The sequence below is a fragment of the Cyanistes caeruleus genome, chromosome 31 (genome assembly GCF_971803275.1).
Source record: "Cyanistes caeruleus chromosome 31, bCyaCae1.hap1.1, whole genome shotgun sequence".
Taxonomy (NCBI): Eukaryota; Metazoa; Chordata; class Aves; order Passeriformes; family Paridae; genus Cyanistes; species Cyanistes caeruleus.
In genome coordinates, this window is record NC_141731.1 from 1,540,847 (window position 1) to 1,558,720 (window position 17,874).

Genomic DNA, 17,874 nt, shown 5'->3' on the forward strand with positions numbered 1-17,874 from the left:
GTATGTGCACTTTGGAAAAAGACAATGGAGCTAGATTTGGGTTGCTGATGCCCCCAGTTCCTGCGTGCTTCAATAAAGCACCTGCATATAATCAGTCTGTGATTATGTGTGTTCCTGAATGCTAATAAAGACAGATCAAAAACTTCCAAAACACCAAAAACCTGATATGCCCCCAAAATACAAAGATTCAGCCCCCACAAAAAAAACAAAACATCAACATTTAGCCCAATAAAGCTCAGAAACTCCAAGATTCAGCCCCGGGAAAATCGTGCATCTCACTGCCCGGGCACTCGCTTCATGGGGGGGTGAGGGGGGCAATGAGGCCGGGTCGGAGCAGGGGGTGCCTGAGAGAGGCCCCGAGCCCGGCAGAAGCCCCTGCACAGCCATGCAAGTGGCTCCTGGCCGGACTCGGGGATCCCCCTGGCCATCCCCGCTGGAGCAGCCTGGTCCTGAGGGACTCTGGCCCCTGCGAGGGACCCCAGGCTGCAGCAGGACAAGGATTCCTGGCCCTCAGGGGGAGGCAGTGACATGACCGGACTGTGACCCCCATCCCTGTGCCTCTGGGCGGGGAGGGGGACGGAGAGGGGCACAAAGTTAAGCCCGGGAAGGAGGGACAGCTGGGGGGAAAGATGGATTTCCGTAAGAATTACTTTGCTTCTGTTGTGAATTAATGTTGTAAATATTGGCTTTTCACAATTATTCTGATAAATATATTATATGCTTTTACTATATTCTTTTCTCTTAGCAAGTTACAGGCTTAGATAGGAATTCTGAATAGTAAGGATATGTCTCATCTGGAGAAGGCAAGATAACTCCAACAGGCAAGACAATGGGAGGATCAAGCTGTGGAAAACAGGCTATTATCAGCAGCAGGAAATGGAGAGCAAACTGTTACCAAAAAGCCGGTACCAGGACGTTGGCAAGGGGGAAAGATATGAAGCCCATCTGCTCTCTGAGGACGTATAAGGGGCCTGGACCCTTATCAACAAGTGACCATCTGCAGCAAAAAAGAAACCAAACTCCAAAATAATGCTGACCAGCAGAAAATAACATGATCCAAGAAGGTGGAACCAGGGAGGGGACATGCTTGAATATGCATTAACCTCTCACAGCAAAGATGGGATAAAAAGGACACTCCTGAGATACCAGGTGTGTTCCTGGTAACCCACCAGGGCACCCGGCCGTTTTAACCCTTTGCTTTATTTCTTTTGTCTCCTAATTGTCTTTTGTTTATATTAAATTATTTTTATAATTTATTAAGTGAAACTCGTTTTTAAGACTTCTCATTTGCTTGCTCTGACAAGTCTGAATAATAAATTCAATTAATTTCCCCAAGTCAGGTGTGCTGTGCCCGTGACCAAGGACTGAACTGTCCCCACCCCCATCCATACCCCCGCGCCTTTCCTTGTGTTCTGCTCCCCGCCCGGGACAGGAAGGAGAGTCACAGAGTTTTGGCCTCGCTCCGGCATGCCCTGCTCCATCCCGGACTCACCCCCAGCTCGCAGCGCCCTCAGCTCCCGGGCACCCCGAGCTCCCGGCGCTTCAGCGCAGCGGTGCTTCCTTGGCCTCCTGCCCGGGCCGGGCCCAGAGCCGGGGCCGCTCCTCAGCCCAGGGGTCCGAGAAATGGCGGAGAGCAGCCCAAGGCAGGCGAGTCCGTGGCGTGTGCAGAGCCCGCCGCTGGCTGCGATTGGCTGCTTTCTGCCGTCACTCGTGGTTCTGGCGCGCGCTGATTGGGCAGAGCGGGGACAAGCCCGGCCCCGCTGGCGCCCCCAGGGCGGCCGTGGGGTAGGAGAGCCGCCATTGCCGGAGCGTCTGTGCGGGCCCGGCAGCGGCGGCAGCAGCGGCCGGAGCCCGGTGTAGGCGGCGGCGAAGCTCGGAGGCGGCCCCGGCCATCGCAGGTGGGAGCCGCGCTCGGTTCTGCGGGGGCTCGGGGCTCGCTGCGGGCCCGGGAGGGGGCGGCAGGGGGCTGTGGCGGGTGGCTTGTGCCGTGGCCGGCCCGTGTTGGCCCTGGGCTGAGGGCGCTGCGGGAGCGGCTGCCCGCGGTCTCCTTGCCGCTGGGGCCTCGGCAGGAGGCGGTGGCGGAGCAGCGCTGGCTCGTCCCGCTTCGTGTCGGGAGGCCGGAGGTGGCTGCGCTGTGCCCGGGGCTGGGCGGGAAAATTCCCGGCGCCAGAGGTTTGTGTGGCCCAAGGAGCCAGAGGAGTGGTGTGCAAGTGACTTTATTGCTGCCCAAAGGGAGAGGCCATGGGGCATTTGCCGTGCGCTCTCTCCAGGTCTTGGAGGACGCGGCCTCGTTTTTGTCCTGATTTTCCCGGCCGCATGTCCCTGTCCCTTTGCCCAACACTGGCGGAGGTGCTTGGAAGGTTCAGCCTTCCCGATCTGCCTGCTGCATGTCCTTTTTGTATAACATCCTGTGAAAAACGAGGTTCACATAATTTTTACAGAATTTAAAAGTTTAATAAAAAAACAATTAGGAGAACAAAATAAAGTATCTGTATACGGCCGGGTGTCTCTGCATTCAGCCAAGAGAGCACACCTTACTAACAAAGGATTGTCCATTAAGAACAGAATCCTACTACATATCCATAAATTCTCATACATATTCATACATTCTTCTTAGGATCTTTGGTGTTCTTCTGTTTAGTTTTCTCTTGCCCCCTTCTCAATAGATCAGTCCTCTTGGTGCCATCGAAATTTACATTCCCTGATACCAGAAATGCAATAAATTCCTCCCCCCCACAGTTCTGGTCACTGCTGTTTTCATCTGGATAAGATAGTTTACAAAAGAGAAAAAGATCTCCAGCTATCTTTTTCAGTCTTTGGGTTACACAAACAAAAGTAGTTTTTGTTCTAATGCTATGTCATAGCTTAACATACATGTATTCTACCACTATTTCTAAGTTTCATTAATAACAGAAATAAAGAAGACTATATTATTACAGCTACATTTTCTTATCTTATACATATAATATTCATTATAATACTTGTGAAAAGCCAATAATATGATATGCATATATAACAATCCGATATACCTGGCTCTGTGAAGTGTTTGTTCTTCTGGAAGTTCAGGAATGCATTGGGACTTGGTCTGTGCAGCAGTCCTTGTCAATTAGTAACATTTTCTGAAACTGGTGATTTCTCCCATTCCTTCCTTATGTGCAAGTCCCTGGCCCTATCTCCAAGCAGATTCACTCATTTTCTCTGTTTTTTCTTCCTGGTTCTTCTTTGGTTTTGGGATTGCTCTCAGTGCCCTCATTCTCTGTCCTTTTGTAGCTGTTTGTGGCTCAGGAGGCCTGGCTGCCACCTGCATCCCCTTGCTCAGCTGCTGAATGAGCTGCACTCAGCAAGGTGTGGTGCATGGTAAAAAGATGAGAGTTGCTGTAGCACATGAGAGGAGAAACAGCATTTGTTTAACCCATGGCCTGTGAGGGAACCACAAAACTGTGTCCCATTCCCATCCTTTCCACATTTGAACAAGTACATGAGCTGCTTTGCTATTTCCTTTTTTATCTGTTTCTGCACCTTTTCCTTGCTGATCTGTTTGCCATCAGCAGTTTGAACCTTTTAACTTTTCCCAAACCTCTCCATTTTCTGCTAAAAGGTAATCTGATCCCATCCCATGGTGAAATGTTGTGTTCCTCATCTGAGTGGATTGGTTGGGGGGAAGGTCAGGAGCTGGAGCTGTCTGGTTCGTTACTTTTTGGTTATTTCACAGAGGATTCCTCTACTTCTCCTTGTCCTCCTGACTGGATCAAGTCATCCACATCCTGCATTAAGCCAGTCCCTGGGGGTGAGGTCAATTCCTTTGATATTTCCTGCAAGGCTTGCCCCAATAAGGCAGAATTGTGTTTGCATCCTCTGGAAGTGGGCAGATCCCCAGAAAGCATCTTTTGCATCGAGTTCAGAATGGCAGCAGTGTGAGGAGGGCACCTGGTTGAGGATGGTGTAAGGATCTGAGAGTGTGGGGTGCCTCGGTTTCATCATCTCATTTCTTATTCTTGGGTCCTGCAGCATTCTGTGGATTCCATTGGATTTCTTGTTTGGCAGGATAGGAGCATTCTAGGGAGCCATCCCTGGCTCCCCAAGCCGTGCCTTGAGCAGGACTCCCAGACAGGTTGTGAGCCCTTCCTTCCCTCCCTTGGAACAGGGGATTGCTTTTGGACACCTCTTGTCCTGGTTGCTTCAGGGAAATTTGGAGAGGCTCCATATCTAATTTTGCCAATTTCCCTGGGTCTGCCCACACTTGTGGGTTCACTTCAGCCATGGCTCTGCCAGACATTTGACACAGAGGTACAACAGAACCAGCCTCTGTATCACCTTTTGCAACGTTAATTTGCATTCCCAATTTAGCCATCAAATCCCTTCGCAGTAAATTGCAATCACAATTGTGAGCAAATAAAAATTCCTGCATTTCAAACCCATCCCTTACAGTGCTTAATAGTGGCAGAATAAAACACACCCACTCATCTTTCCCACTTAGTCCCTTAATTATTTAAATATTCCCTAGCACCTTTAGGTGTAAGATTCCGATTGGATGGAGAGGCCCCTGTGTCCATCAGGAAAGGTCTCCTCTGGATCCAGAGCCACCCTGAATGTTCCCAAGGGCTGCAGTGTGGTGGGTCCCTGGTGGAATGGGAGCTGTGCCACCGCTAAGAATGCGTGTCCATCAAGGGCTGGACTTGCTGGTGCTGAGGGTGCTGCTGTCTGTGCTTGCAGTGTCCTTGTGCCCTGCAGCTGGAAGGCTGATTCCTTGCCAGGGGCTGTTTGGGTGGGCTGTGCCCTGGCCAGGAGGGCAATGCCTGTGCTAGGTGCTTGTGGCCGAGGGTGTCCCCTGGGTGCTGGGGCCCCCTTGGGCCCTGGGCTTGATCCCTCAGGGGCTGTAGGAACTGTGCCATGGCCTTTGCCTTCAGCTTGGCCTTTTGCTCATCCCTTGCTGCATTCAGCTGCTGAGCCTTTGTGAGCAAGTGCTGCAGGGGCTTCTTCTGTCGCTGCTGCAGCCCCCCTCAGTGCCTGTGGGTGCTCATCGTGTGGCAGCTGCTGAGCTTTCTGCAAAATCCTTCCTTTCTCCAGGGACCCACCAGGAAATGCTTAAAAGATCATGTGGATCCTTGCAGGTCTAATCGCCATTTGTGAGCTGTTCCTTCCTCGTGCTGGCTGTGCTGAGGCTCCCCTCCCCAGCCCGTATCCCAGAGCCGGTCCCTGTCCTGCCGCAGTGTCCAAAGGCGGCCCCCCCGGCGGGCAGGGCCGGCAGCTCCACGGGGCCGGGCAGCGGCCGGGGCGTCCCGCAGCCTCCTGGGGGCCGGGGGCCACTGCCGGCCCTGCCCGGGGGGTGCTGGGCTCAGGCAGCGCCCGGCGCTGAGCCCCGGCTGCCCCACAGCCCCGGCCCGGCCCCACAGCTCCCCACAGGCCCCCAGCCCGTGCTCCCGGTGCCGCAGCTCTGCGCCCGCTCCTGCCGCTCCCAGCTCAGAGAAACCCCCTGAAATCCTCACCTCCTTGTTTTGCTGTCCTGGAAAACTGGGATACAAAGGATCTGAGTCAGCTGGCAAATTCTGAGGATAAGAGTCTTCTGAAAAACATCCCAATCCTCAGTATTTTTCTCTTCCTCTTCTTTTCCATCATCCTTTTTCTTACCCTATAGATTCCTCCTGCTGCTTCTTGCCTTAAGCACATTCCTGCACACTCCTCTTCAGCCAATCCCTTCCTAGCACACCAACACCATCCATCCCCTGTTGTCTAAATCCCTTCTGGACTTCCCTTCTTGCCCCCCTGGGTGTCCATGTCCTTAATTCCCTCTGGAAGAATGTGCAAATGACATCCACATGCTCCCATGGGACCCTTGAGAGATATTTTGGGGTCATCATCTCTTTGTCCAGGATGTCTTTCTAACATTCATTTTTTCCCCACAGTGGTCCCACGTGGATCCCACCTATGCCCTCCCCGGGCCTTGGCGTCCCCCTGGAGGGGAATTTGGGGAGGTGGGAGGGGGGAGCGCCAAGGCCGGGCCCCCCCGCGCTGTGGTGGCGGGAGCGGCTGCAGTGGGGAGCGAGTGCGGGCGGAAGCGGCCGAGAGCCCAGCGCTGCCCCAGGCCGAGCTGGCCCCGCTGCATCCGTGCCCCTGCGGTGGGATGCTGTGGGACTGGGGGGGAAGAGGGAGGCGGCAGTGGGTGCTGGGCCTGGGGGCAGGAAGAGAAGGGAAGGAGGAGCAGGGTTGAAGAACATAATAATCAAAGGATTCACGTGGGAGAAGGTTGGATTTTGCAGCAAGAGAAATAGTAGGAGGAAGAGGATTGTGAAGAAGAGTAGGTCCACAGGAGGTGGAGGAGCAGGAAGAGGGAGCAGGACAAGGTTCCACCCTCCCTGTATGTGCAGTCCTAGGAGTGTTGCCCTGGAGGTGACTGGGGAGGGGATCCACGATTTTGATGGGGCTGAATCTTGATGTTTCTGAACTTTATTGGGCTAAATGTTGGTGCTTTGTTTTTTTGCCGGGGCTGAATCTTTGTATTCTGGAGGGGGTTTTGACTGAATTTGGTGTTTGGGCGGTTTCTGATCTTTGTTTTGATGTTTGGGCTGAATCTTGGTGCTTTGCTTTGTTACAGACACAAGATGCCCAATGACTTTCTGAGATGAACTTGGGCATGGAGGAACCCTCAGCCCAAGGTGCTCTCCTCTCTTTTTCCTCTTAACCAGGAATTTTCCTTCCCAAACTGTGTTCAGATGGAAGAGGAGGAGAAAAAGCCCCAGAGATGCCGCACAAGGAGGGGCTGCAAACCCAGTCCAGGGGGCTGCGAGGAGGAAAGATCCCCCCTGTGTCAGGAAGGCGGCAGGAGATCCAGCCGGAGCTCAGAGCTGGGGGAGAAGCCCCACAAGTGCTTGAAATGTGGAAAGGGCTTCAGGTGGAGCTCTGACCTGCTCCAGCACCAGGTGACCCACACTGGGGAAAAGCCCTACGAGTGTGGGGAATGTGGGGAGACCTTCAGCCACAGCTCCAGCCGGAGGAATCACCAGATGATCCACAATGGGGAACGGCCGTATGAGTGTGGGAAATGTGGGAAGAGCTTCAGAGATATCTTTAACCTGATGAGACACCAGGTGATCCACACAGGGGAACTGCCCTACACCTGCTTGGAATGTGGGAAGAGCTTTGGGTGGAGCTCCACGCTGAGTGCACACCAGCTCATCCACACTGGGGAGAGGCCCTACGAGTGTCCTGAGTGTGGCAAGAGGTTTCAGACCAGCTCCCATGTCCTCAAACATGAGTGGATTCACACAGAGGAGAGGCCCTTCCGCTGCCCCGACTGTGGGAAGGGCTTCAAGCAGAACTCCCACCTCATCAGGCACCGGCGCATTCACACTGGGGAGAGGCCCTACGAGTGTCCCCAGTGTGGGAAGAGCTTCTCACAGAGCTCTCACTTGACCCAACACCAACGGAGGCACCAGTAAGGGAAGCCCTGCGAGTGCCCCGAGTGCGGGAAGAGCTTCGTGCGCTGCTCCAGCTCCATCACCCATGGGAGGATGGGCGTTGGATGATCCCCAGTGACCCCCGTTGGGCAGAGCCCTGGTGATCCGTGGTCCTGGTGATCTGTGTTGGGAAGACACCTGGCTGGGAGGCTCCACATCTTCCTGGCTCCCTGTGGGCACCTGAATAAAGGCACTGGGAGGAACATCCATTGGGACACAGACCAACAATGGCAATTCCTTGTGGGGGGTGGATTTGTTGACTTTCAATCCCAGAAAATCTTTTCCATTCAATTTTATCTTCTGGTGGCATCAAGGAATACTGGATGGTCTTGGACGTCTTTTCCAACCTCAGTGATTGCGCAATTTTCATTTCCTATTGCTTAGAGGTTTAGAGGAATGGCTAGCTAGCAAAGGTCATGTTCCCATGCTGCAATTAGCTGAGAAAGAATTAGACAATAGAGTACAATTAGTGTGATGTTGCAAAGTCAGGAAGACCTTAGTGATAACTGTGAACTGAGAACAGGATGCTGTGATCAGAAGAATGTGAATTCAGCATAGATGAGCGATCACAGGAATGTGGAATTAGGTGGAGTTGACCTTAAATGAAAATATCCAATAATGAGCTTGCTTTTGCACTATGTATGAGCCTAATTATTGATGCTATATAAGTGGTTTTAGAGTTACCAATAAATGAGCCTTCCTGATCATTCATATTGAGTGCTGCTTGTCTCCCACCAAACTCATCAAATGGCGCCCAAACAGCAGGGACCTTTGGGACCTTAAAAAGGAGTCGGAGTTGGCCAGGGGAGTTGGTGTCAGGGGACGGGTCGTCCGCAGCAAGGACGGCGAAACGCAACAGCTGTGCCGCATTCCAGGCGACCTCGGAGGAGAGTCCTGGTCAAAAATCAACGGTGCCGCACCCAGGCGACCTTATAGAAGAGTCCTGCTGTAACGTGCTGCCGAAACCTTGTAGGGCTGCAACAGCACTGACGGTAAGATGAAAAGGCAAGCAGCACATGATTTATTTACCTGCTTTTTAGAAAAGCCACAGCTTAAGGGTTTTGATTTGCGCAAGGAGCTCCCTGGACTTCTTGCTTAGGGGTATGCTTACACCTTTGCCTCCCACTGCTGGGCAAACACTCCTATCTATGCTGCCCATGGAAAGAGGGAGGGAGAGTCAGAGAGAAGGAAATAATGAGAAAGAAATTCCAGAGCAAACGCTGAAACAACGAGCAGAATCTGTTCAGTTACGGCAGGATGTGATATATCCTGAACTATTTGCTTCACTTTTGGAGTCACTCTTAACACTACAATCTTATTTAAGTTCCAACTTTGCTACCCTGGAGGAAAAGAATCCAAATTTAGATTGGTTTCCACCCGAACCAGGGGGACATGGGGGAGCACTGAGGTGTGCGCAGAGAGCGGGGGCACCCCCGGGGCAGAAGCAGTGCAGAAAAAGTTCCAAGGCCACTCTGAACAATTACAGAAACAACTGAGCAGAAACAGGTGGCTCAGACAGCTTCAGAAAGAGACAAAATAGCCAAAAAATCACAAACTATATGGTATTTAATTCAAACTTCATCACTGTAATTAGAAGTTGATAAGCTGCAATGGTCACCGTCGTTAGCACCTGGCCGTGAGAGACTTTTGTGTAACATCGCCTGCTTTTGTAAAAATTGTGCCCCTTTTTTCCTCTCTCAGTGAACAAGAGAGATTGAGAGAAACAACTGTATGTGTTAAAGTTAACTTTGTGAGGTTTTTTTTTTGGTTTTTCTTTTTCCTGCGAGAGTATGTGGAGAATGTGAAGAAAGATAACAGCAGCAGAGAGCAGCAGCAGGGCGGGCAGTCCACCCCCCTGGCTCCCTCTCTAAGAAAAAGCACTGGGATAGTACCCAGTTTGTTAAAAAGTCATGATTCATGGGTTTTAAAAATGTTTTTATATACCCTTTTAGAGTTAATTTTGTCTTTTAAGTAATTATGAATTTATGCAGTTGTACTTTTTAGAGCTTTCCTGGAGAAATTATTGTGATTCTTTGGAAGTTTAAAAGGGCCCCTTTTCAAGAAAAAAAGGTGTTTAAGGTGAATATTAACAGAAGTTACCTTGCAATAGTTAGTTTTAAAAACTAAGGTTAAAATATGGTATAATTTACAGCTTCTAAGAAAACCTTCCAATTGATGTTATCTACAAAAGAGATTTGTGGTTTAAAAAATAATTAGTTACGAGAACTGTACTGTACAAGACAAAGTTAAGTTAGAGCATATATTATCCATTTGCTTGTTTTCTCCACAATTTTAATAAGGTAATTTCAATGTGAGACCTTTTGTTATGTAAAACACATATAACTGCATATATACCAATCTTAAAAACGAGATTCACTTAATAAATTATAAAAATAATTTAATATAAAGAAAAGACAATTAGGAGACAAAAGAAATAAAGCAAAGGGTTAAAACGGCCGGGTGCCCTGGTGGGTTACCAGGAACACACCTGGTATCTCAGGAGTGTCCTTTTTATCCCATCTTTGCTGTGAGAGGTTAATGCATATTCAAGCATGTCCCCTCCCTGGTTCCACCTTCTTGGATCATGTTATTTTCTGCTGGTCAGCATAATTTTTGCTGGTTATCGTTCTTCTAGCTGGTCAGTATTATTTTGGTGTTTGGTTTCCTTTCTGCTGCAGATGGTCACTTGTTGATAAGAGTCCAGGCCCCTTATACTTCCTCAGAGAGCAGATGGGCTTCATATCTTTCCCCCTTGCCAACGTCCTGGTACAGGCTTTTTGGTAACAGTTTGCTCTCCATTTCCTGCTGCTGATAATAGCCTGTTTTCCACAGCTTGATCCTCCCATTGTCTTGCCTGTTGGAGTTATCTTGCCTTCTCCAGATGAGACATATCCTTACCATTCAGAATTCCTATCTAAGCCTGTAACTTGCTAAGAGAAAAGAATATAGTGAAAGCATATAATATATTTATCAGAATAATTGTGAAAAGCCAATATTTACAACATGAATTCACAACACCAATTTGGATTTTGGATTTTAGTTTAAAAATTAGACTTAATGTTTGTGTAAAGTGCTACAAAAGCTGAATGGCAACTTGCCAAATCCTGTGGTTTTTTTGTGGTTTTTCTTTAGAAAAACTGCACTTTAAAATCCTAACCAATTTAAACATATACTAGGCAAATTCCTGTTATGCATGAGTATTTTTAGTACCATTTGCAGTTATTGTGAGTTATTCTCAAAGCTAGATGACATAGAATTGTGATGTATTTGTTACATTTTTATAATCTTTAGAGTGAATCCATGTTACTGTTATATTGTGTTTAAAAGGTATATATCAGATTTTTAGCTGCTTTTTGTAGTAACAGAATAAGATTAAGTTATGTTTTTATTTAATATAGATTAAATGTTAATAGAATTAAGAGAAGTCAAGTTTTCTTATGTTTAGGCTTGAATGTTTTTAAGTTAAGTTTTATAACTTAGATATTCCTTTAAGGTTAAGTTTTGTTATTTCCTTTTGTTATAATTAATTTTATTAGATTTAATATTGTTTAATTTAAATTGTTTATGTCTTATTGGAGACACTTGTCTAAACTGCAAAGTATAGTTATTTTCCTAGAGAGATGAAGACAGCTACAACTGAAATATCTGTGATGGAATGCTGATGAACACCTGCTTGTGGATAGAAGGGAATGCAGTCTGTGACACCCTTGACTTCATTTGGAGTTCTATTGGTTGTTGCAATCTCTGCAGTTTTTGTTTGTTATAGCTTTCTTATTTTTCAGTGTTTCCAGAATTTTAAGAAGATGTACCATTGCTGAGGATCAGCTGCCATGGGAGAGGCTTCAGATTAAACCAACTGCTGCATGGTTTAATTGGTCTGGTACCTGAGGCTTCTGATCATTTGCTTTGTACAAATGCATTTTAACAGTTTGCTGTGCTGTAAGCATCTCATAGCTGCTACTATTGAGAACCTTGTTTTAGAAATGAGTTAAGATGCATCTTTCCAGTTTAAAGCCAGGCCCTGGCCAAGCCTTGACTTTACCTGGACAGAATGTTTGCCAACAGATCCAGATGTTTTCTGTACCAAATCAGTATTTGAGTCACTTTTTGACTCAGCAATTTGACCCTATTAATATGACAGCTGGATCAATTTTGAAGTGAGCTTGGAGAATCATTTCCAGAGGTGGTGATCCAATCCTTCACTGATGATTTTTTGTTTCTGTTTGTTTGCTAACTATGGGATGCTGGTGCAGTGTTTTAGTAATTAATAGTAGTTTTGTATTACATATGTTATTAATAATGTTTAGGATTTAATTGATTTTTAACTGTTATAGGTTCTTACTCATTGTGTATATGGTTTTGTATTAATGTTGATGTGTATAACAGAAGTACATCTCATTTTATTTTTTTTTAAACAAACAAACAAACAAACAAAAACGGAGGAAATTGATGCCCTAAAAGCATTTGATTAGTGTAATTCATTAACTTCAAGGAGAGAAGTATCTGTGTTTTGTTGGCAGGTTCCAAAAGGTCACCTGTCCATCTGACCAGACTGTCTGCCTCTGAACACACAAGATCCAGTGAACAGAGAAGTCTCCACACAGCCTTGGTACTCCAGACATGGATCAGAAGTGGAGCTGTCAGGACACAGTTGTGTCTGAGCACTACACAGACAGTTGCCAGCAGAAACTTTATGTTGTTATTATGATGTTGTGTCTCTACCAATTTTTTCAGTTATCCTTTGTTTTAAGATTTAGAAGGATGTGAAGAACAAAGTGAACATCAAAGCCCTCAGTCACCAATCAGCTGCCAGCTGACATCACAGGAGCAGTGAACGTTCCAAGACTGAATCATGTTAAATCATAGTCTGTTTGTGAAGGAAATTCTGTAGAAGATCTAAGAAAAGTGTAGAGACTCCATCTAACTGTATATAAAGCAAATTGTAGTTGTGTGTTTACCCTTTTAGCAAATTGCTTTCATGCTTAGACTACATATATACCAGAGCACGTGTGTTGAAAGTAGTTAGATAATAGTTTAAGATAAAGAGTTTAGCCTATATAGTAATTGTTCTATTAGTATAAAGTATAAGCATTTCCCCCTTTAAGAGGTAGTGTAAGCATCTTTGAAAGTTCATTTAACGTTAAAGTTTTAGCTGTGAGTTTGCTAATACGGTGTCATTTAAATGGAACAAACTGCTTGTGGTAATTGTGTTGTGTATAGTCCCAACCAACTGTCTGCTAACATCCAAAAGTGACAGAACATATGGGTCACTCTGGCACATTGAACTGGCCAAAGGTCAATGTGTTTGAGCCTAGCCACACCTGGAGATCCTTTTCACACCTGTCTCATAGGAGTCCCTGAAAGGGATCCTCAAGCAGCATTTAAAGGTTTAATTAGTAATGAGACTCAACTGAATAGATTGGCAATGTTGCAAGAGTGCAATTGCACTGTTGGCTTCACATTAAGACAACTTGAAGCCTGCTGGCAAGCAAAAATTACCAAAGTTCTTAATGTTACCATAGAGCCCCCAGAAGAATTAGATTTGTTAGGTTCCGCCAATACCTCAGGTGGATGGATAATGTTTGAACCCCCAACAAAAGCCATTCTAACAAAGTAATGCAGCATTGGGCTGCAGTCAGCCCTATAGCTGATCTCGTTACTACACAGAGTAAAGCCTTTATTAGTGGTGCAATCTCACAGGACAATTACCAAAGTGATTACCTAGTTCCATATTCCTAATCTGTGGAGATAGAGCATGGAATGAGATTCCTGCTAATCCACATAGAAAACTCTGTTATTTTGGGAAACTTACTTTGTTTCCATCCAAGCTTACACCAATTGCTGAATGTAGTTGATAAAATAGAAAACATCAGTCAGTCAAAGTGAAGCCTGAATGAATTAAAGCTTAGCAACTCTAAAAAGGCTCGCTTGTTAGACTAAGAAAGAATTGAATTTAATATCCACAATGTTAAGTGAACTTTCAGCTGATGTGAGTAGTGTATGTCATGCAGTATTACAAAATCGAGCTGCAATTGACTTTTTGCTCCTAGCACAAGGACATGGTTGTGAGGAGTTTGAAGGCATGTGCTGTCTGAATCTTACTGATCATTCAGTTTCCATCCATGAGCAACTACAACAGCTTCAGGATGGGTTACATGCCCTGAAAGAAGATAGTGACCCCATTGGAAGTTGGTTCTCCAGCTGGGGCATCACTGGATGGTTGAGGTCTCTTGTGCTAGAAGGGGGACAGACTTTACTTATAATGTTAATGGGGATGACAGTCTAAGTTGTGTGTTATCTTGTCTTCACAAGAGTATAGAATGAGTCACATCCAAAGCCTGGTTTGTGCAAAAAGAGAAAGGGGGAATGGTTGCTATACTTTATATATTAGTAAAGACCTGTCTGCACAAACCAGTCTTTGAAATAAGTCATGATATTAAAGGCTAAAGTCCTTGAAACCCTCCTGCAGAAGAGAGAGTAAAGCAAAACAATATCCTTGTGTACAGGAGAAAAAATGTAAACCTGTGTGTGTTAGCCAATAGTAACTTGCTCTGCCCCCGGACCCTGTAGGACCCTATAAAAGGTGTGCTGAAGATAGAAATCAACGGCGTTGACGTTTACTTCTGTGAAGAGCGGTGAGTCGCTGGCAGTCCTCCAATGAAGTTCTACAAATGAAACATAGCAAATCTCATTGTGGTGCAGAGGCATTGGTGAAATTGATGAAACAAAAATTAATCTCCGTACGGATGCAAACAATGGCAAAATCAGTAATGTCAAAATGTGAAATCTGCTTAAAAAACAACTCAGTGACTAGACACAGGCATAGCTAGGGAAGATTAGGATAGGAACAGAATCAGGATGACACTTGGCAAGAACCCTCTAGTAGAGTGAAATTTGGGTGGGCCCTAGAGTCTTTGCTCGGTCCTATAGCAAACTATCAGAAGAGAGAAATGTTGTACAAACTTACAGGTCAGGTAGATAAATTAGCTAGAGTGACCTGAGAAAGATTTAAAGAACTAAATGTACAATGACAATTTATTACTCCTGAAAGAGCATGGAGTGTGTGAGTTTTTTTAAAGGGATGGATTGATCATTGCTGCGTCCACACCTCAAATGTAACTGCAGATGTAGAATATGACATCAATCAATTGCAACAAATAGAGCACCAAGCACAGGAAGAGCAAAAGGATTTGTCTACAAGTTGGTTAGGCAAAATCTTCAAAGGGTTAGGGTGGAATGTGAATTCATGGATTAAATCTATCATTGAGAATGTGATCATCTTACTAACTGTATTCTTAGCAATTTGGTTAGTTGACAGCATCTTAAAGAGAGAAATACAGAAGAAAACGTCCTGGAACCAGAAAATAATAAAGGCACTGATGTGAGATCCACATCCACCATCTTCTGGTTCTCCAATTTGTGACAACATCCAGGACAACGCTTACATCAATAAAGGATTCGAAGAACATCAAGTATAAACTCAGAAACAAAGGACTGTATCAAGTAAAAACATTTGCACTTATGGTGAAGTGAAAATGCTTTCAAAGGGGGGAATGATAGTAAAAGGTCTTGAAATCTTGGAAAATTTGGGGACTTAGAAAGAAACTTAGGTTTGGAAGGCCCTGGGAAAAGCAGGCCCTGGGAAATGTTAGGCCTTGTGCTTGCTAAAGATCAGGTGAAACTGCACCTGTATAGTCAGTAGATGATAAATGATACAATTGTTAGATGTGATTAGATATAATTATTGTTTATAGAACATGAGGAACAATGTTAGGGGGCTCTGGGGGGGATCATGAGAAATCCATGCTTGGGTAACATCAATGTATACAATAGAACGATGTTAGTTTAATAATTAATATGTAAGTTAAATAAGGAGAGAGTATAAAAACATGTTCAACTCAAAACCAAGTCGGGTCAGATTTGGGTTTGTGTACCCCTGACACCCAGAGCTCTTCAATAAAGCACCTTCATATAATCATTGCGTGATTGTCTGTGTTCCTGAACGGTAACAATTTCATCAGATTTTACTGGAATTTTGTGAGAAATTTGTGGAATTTTGTGGGATATTTTGTAAAGTTTTGTGAGATACTGAGGAGATTTAGGGAATTTTGTGGGAAATTTTCTGGAATTTTGAGGATTTTTCTAGAATTTTGTGGGATTCTGAGAAGACTTGAAGAGTTTTTTGGTATTTTTCTGGAATTTTGTGGAACACTGTGGAGATTTTGTGGATGTTTCTGGAATTTGGTAGGGTTTTATGAAGATTTAGGGAATTTTATGGGATTTTTCTGGAATTTGGTGGGATTTTTCTTGAATTTTGTGGGGCTTTTCAAGAATTTTGTGATTTTTTTTTTCTGGAATTCTGTGGAAATAGGAGATTCTGTGGGATGTTTCTGGAAATTGGTCGGGTTTTGATAAGATTGAGGGGTTTTTTTATTTTTCTGCAATTTTATGGGATTTTTCTGGAATTTTGTAGAAATTTATGGAGACATTTTGGGTTGTTTCTGGAAAATCGTAGGGTTTTGATAAGATTGAGGGGTTTTTTTTATTTTTCTGCAATTTTGTGGGATTTTTCTAAAATTTTGTAGAAATTTGTGGAGATATTTTGGGATGTTTCTGGAAATGTGTAGGGTTTTGAGAAGTTTTAGGAAATTTTGTGGGTGTTTTCTGCCATTTTGTGGGATTTTAAGGAGACTTGAAGGATTTTGTCGGAGGTTTATAGAATTATTGGGATTTTTATGGAATGTTGTGGAGTTTTTGTGGAATTTTGTGGGATTTTGAGGAGACTTGAGGAATTTTGAGGGATTTTTCTTAGGTTTTGTGGAAATTGGAGCAGATTTTTTGGGATGTTTCTGGAATTTGGTAGGGGTTTGAGATGTTTCAGGGATTTTTGTGGGATTTTTCTGGAATTTCATGGGATTTTTCAGAGCTTTTGTGGGATTTTGATAAAATTTAAATACTTTTGTGGGATTTTTCGGTAATTTTGTGGGATTTTTTTTGAATGTTGTGAAATTTTGTGGGATTTTGAGGAGACTTGAAGAATTCTTTGGGGATTTTTCTGGAATCTTGTGGGATTGTTCCTTAAATTTTGTGTGATGCTTCTGGAATTTCATGGGGGTTTTATGGAATTTTGAGGGATATTGAGGAGACATGAAGAATTTTCAGGCATCTTTCTTAGATTTTGTGGGAATTTGTAGAGATTTTGTGGGATGTTTCTGGAATTCGCTGGGGTTTTGAGAAGATTTAGGCAATTCTGTGGGATTTTTTTTTGGAATTTTGTGGGATTTTTTTGGAGTTATTCTGGAATTATGAGGAGATTTTGTGGGATGATTCTGGAATTATTGAGGTTTTTGTGAAATTTTGAAGGATTTTGGGAAGACTTGAAGAATTTTGTGGGAGTTTTCTTACATTTTGTGGAAATTTGTGGATATTTTGTGGGGTGTTTCAAAAATTTGATTCGGTTTTGAAAAGATTTAAGGACTTATTTTTTTTTCTGCAATTTTGTAGGATTTATATGCAATTTTGGGGGATTTTTTTTAATTTTGTGGGATTTTTCTGGAATGTTGTGGGATAATGAGGAGACTTGAAGAATTTTGAGGGATATTTCAGGAATTTTGTGGAAAGTGGAGGAGATCTCTGTGGATGTTTCTGGAATTTTGAGGGAATATTTTGGAATGTTGTGGAAATTGGAAGAGATTTTTTTTGATGTTTCTGGAATTTGGTGACATTTTGAAGAATTTTGTGGCATTTTTGTGGAATTTTTGTAGAATTTTGTGGGATTTTGAGGGGACTTGAACAATTTTGTGGGATTTTTCTTAGATTGTGTGGAAATTTGTGGTGATTTTGTGGGATATTTCCAGAATTTGGAGGGGGTATTGTAGAATTTTGAGGGATATTGAGGAAACATGTAGAATTCCGCAGGATTTTTCTTAGATTTTGTGGAACTTTGTGGAGATTTTGTGGGATGTTTCAAAAATTTGGTAGGGTTATGAGAAGATTTAAGGATTTTTTTGGGATTTTGCTGCAATTTTGTAGGATTTTTCTGGAATTTTGTGGTATATTGAAGAAACTTGATGAATTTTGAGGGATATTTCTAATATTATCTGGAAATTTGTGGCGATTTTGTGAGATGTTTCTGGAATTTGGTGAAGGGAGAAAATTTAGGTAATTTTGTGGTATTTTTTTCAAATGTTGTGGAACTTCTCTTAAATTTTGTGGAATTTTCTCAAATTTTGAGGGATTTTTGTAGAATTTTTTGGAAATTGTGGAGATTTTGTGAGATGTTTCTGGAATTCGGTAAAGTTTTGAGAAGATTTAGTGAATTTTGTGGTATTTTTTTCTTTAATGTTGTGGGATTTTTTTTTTAATTTTGTGGGATATTGAAGAGATTTTTGTGGAAGTTTCTTGAATTTTGTGAGATTTT

At 44.2% G+C, this 17,874-nt stretch overlaps 2 protein-coding genes across 2 annotated transcripts in view; one reads left to right on the plus strand and one right to left on the minus strand.

Moving 5' to 3' along the window:
• LOC111922151 (uncharacterized) overlaps positions 1–17,874 on the minus strand; it is a 181,524-nt gene that overhangs the window by 128,053 nt on the left and 35,597 nt on the right. The gene's annotated exons all lie outside the window — the stretch shown is intronic.
• On the plus strand, positions 1,778–15,429 carry LOC111943004 (uncharacterized). Its single transcript, XM_086866587.1, has 3 exons — positions 1,778–1,898; positions 6,684–8,446; positions 10,287–15,429. Exon 2 carries the CDS (start codon positions 6,711–6,713, stop codon positions 7,434–7,436), a length of 726 nt encoding a protein of 241 aa, XP_086722713.1. The 5' UTR covers positions 1,778–1,898; positions 6,684–6,710; the 3' UTR covers positions 7,437–8,446; positions 10,287–15,429.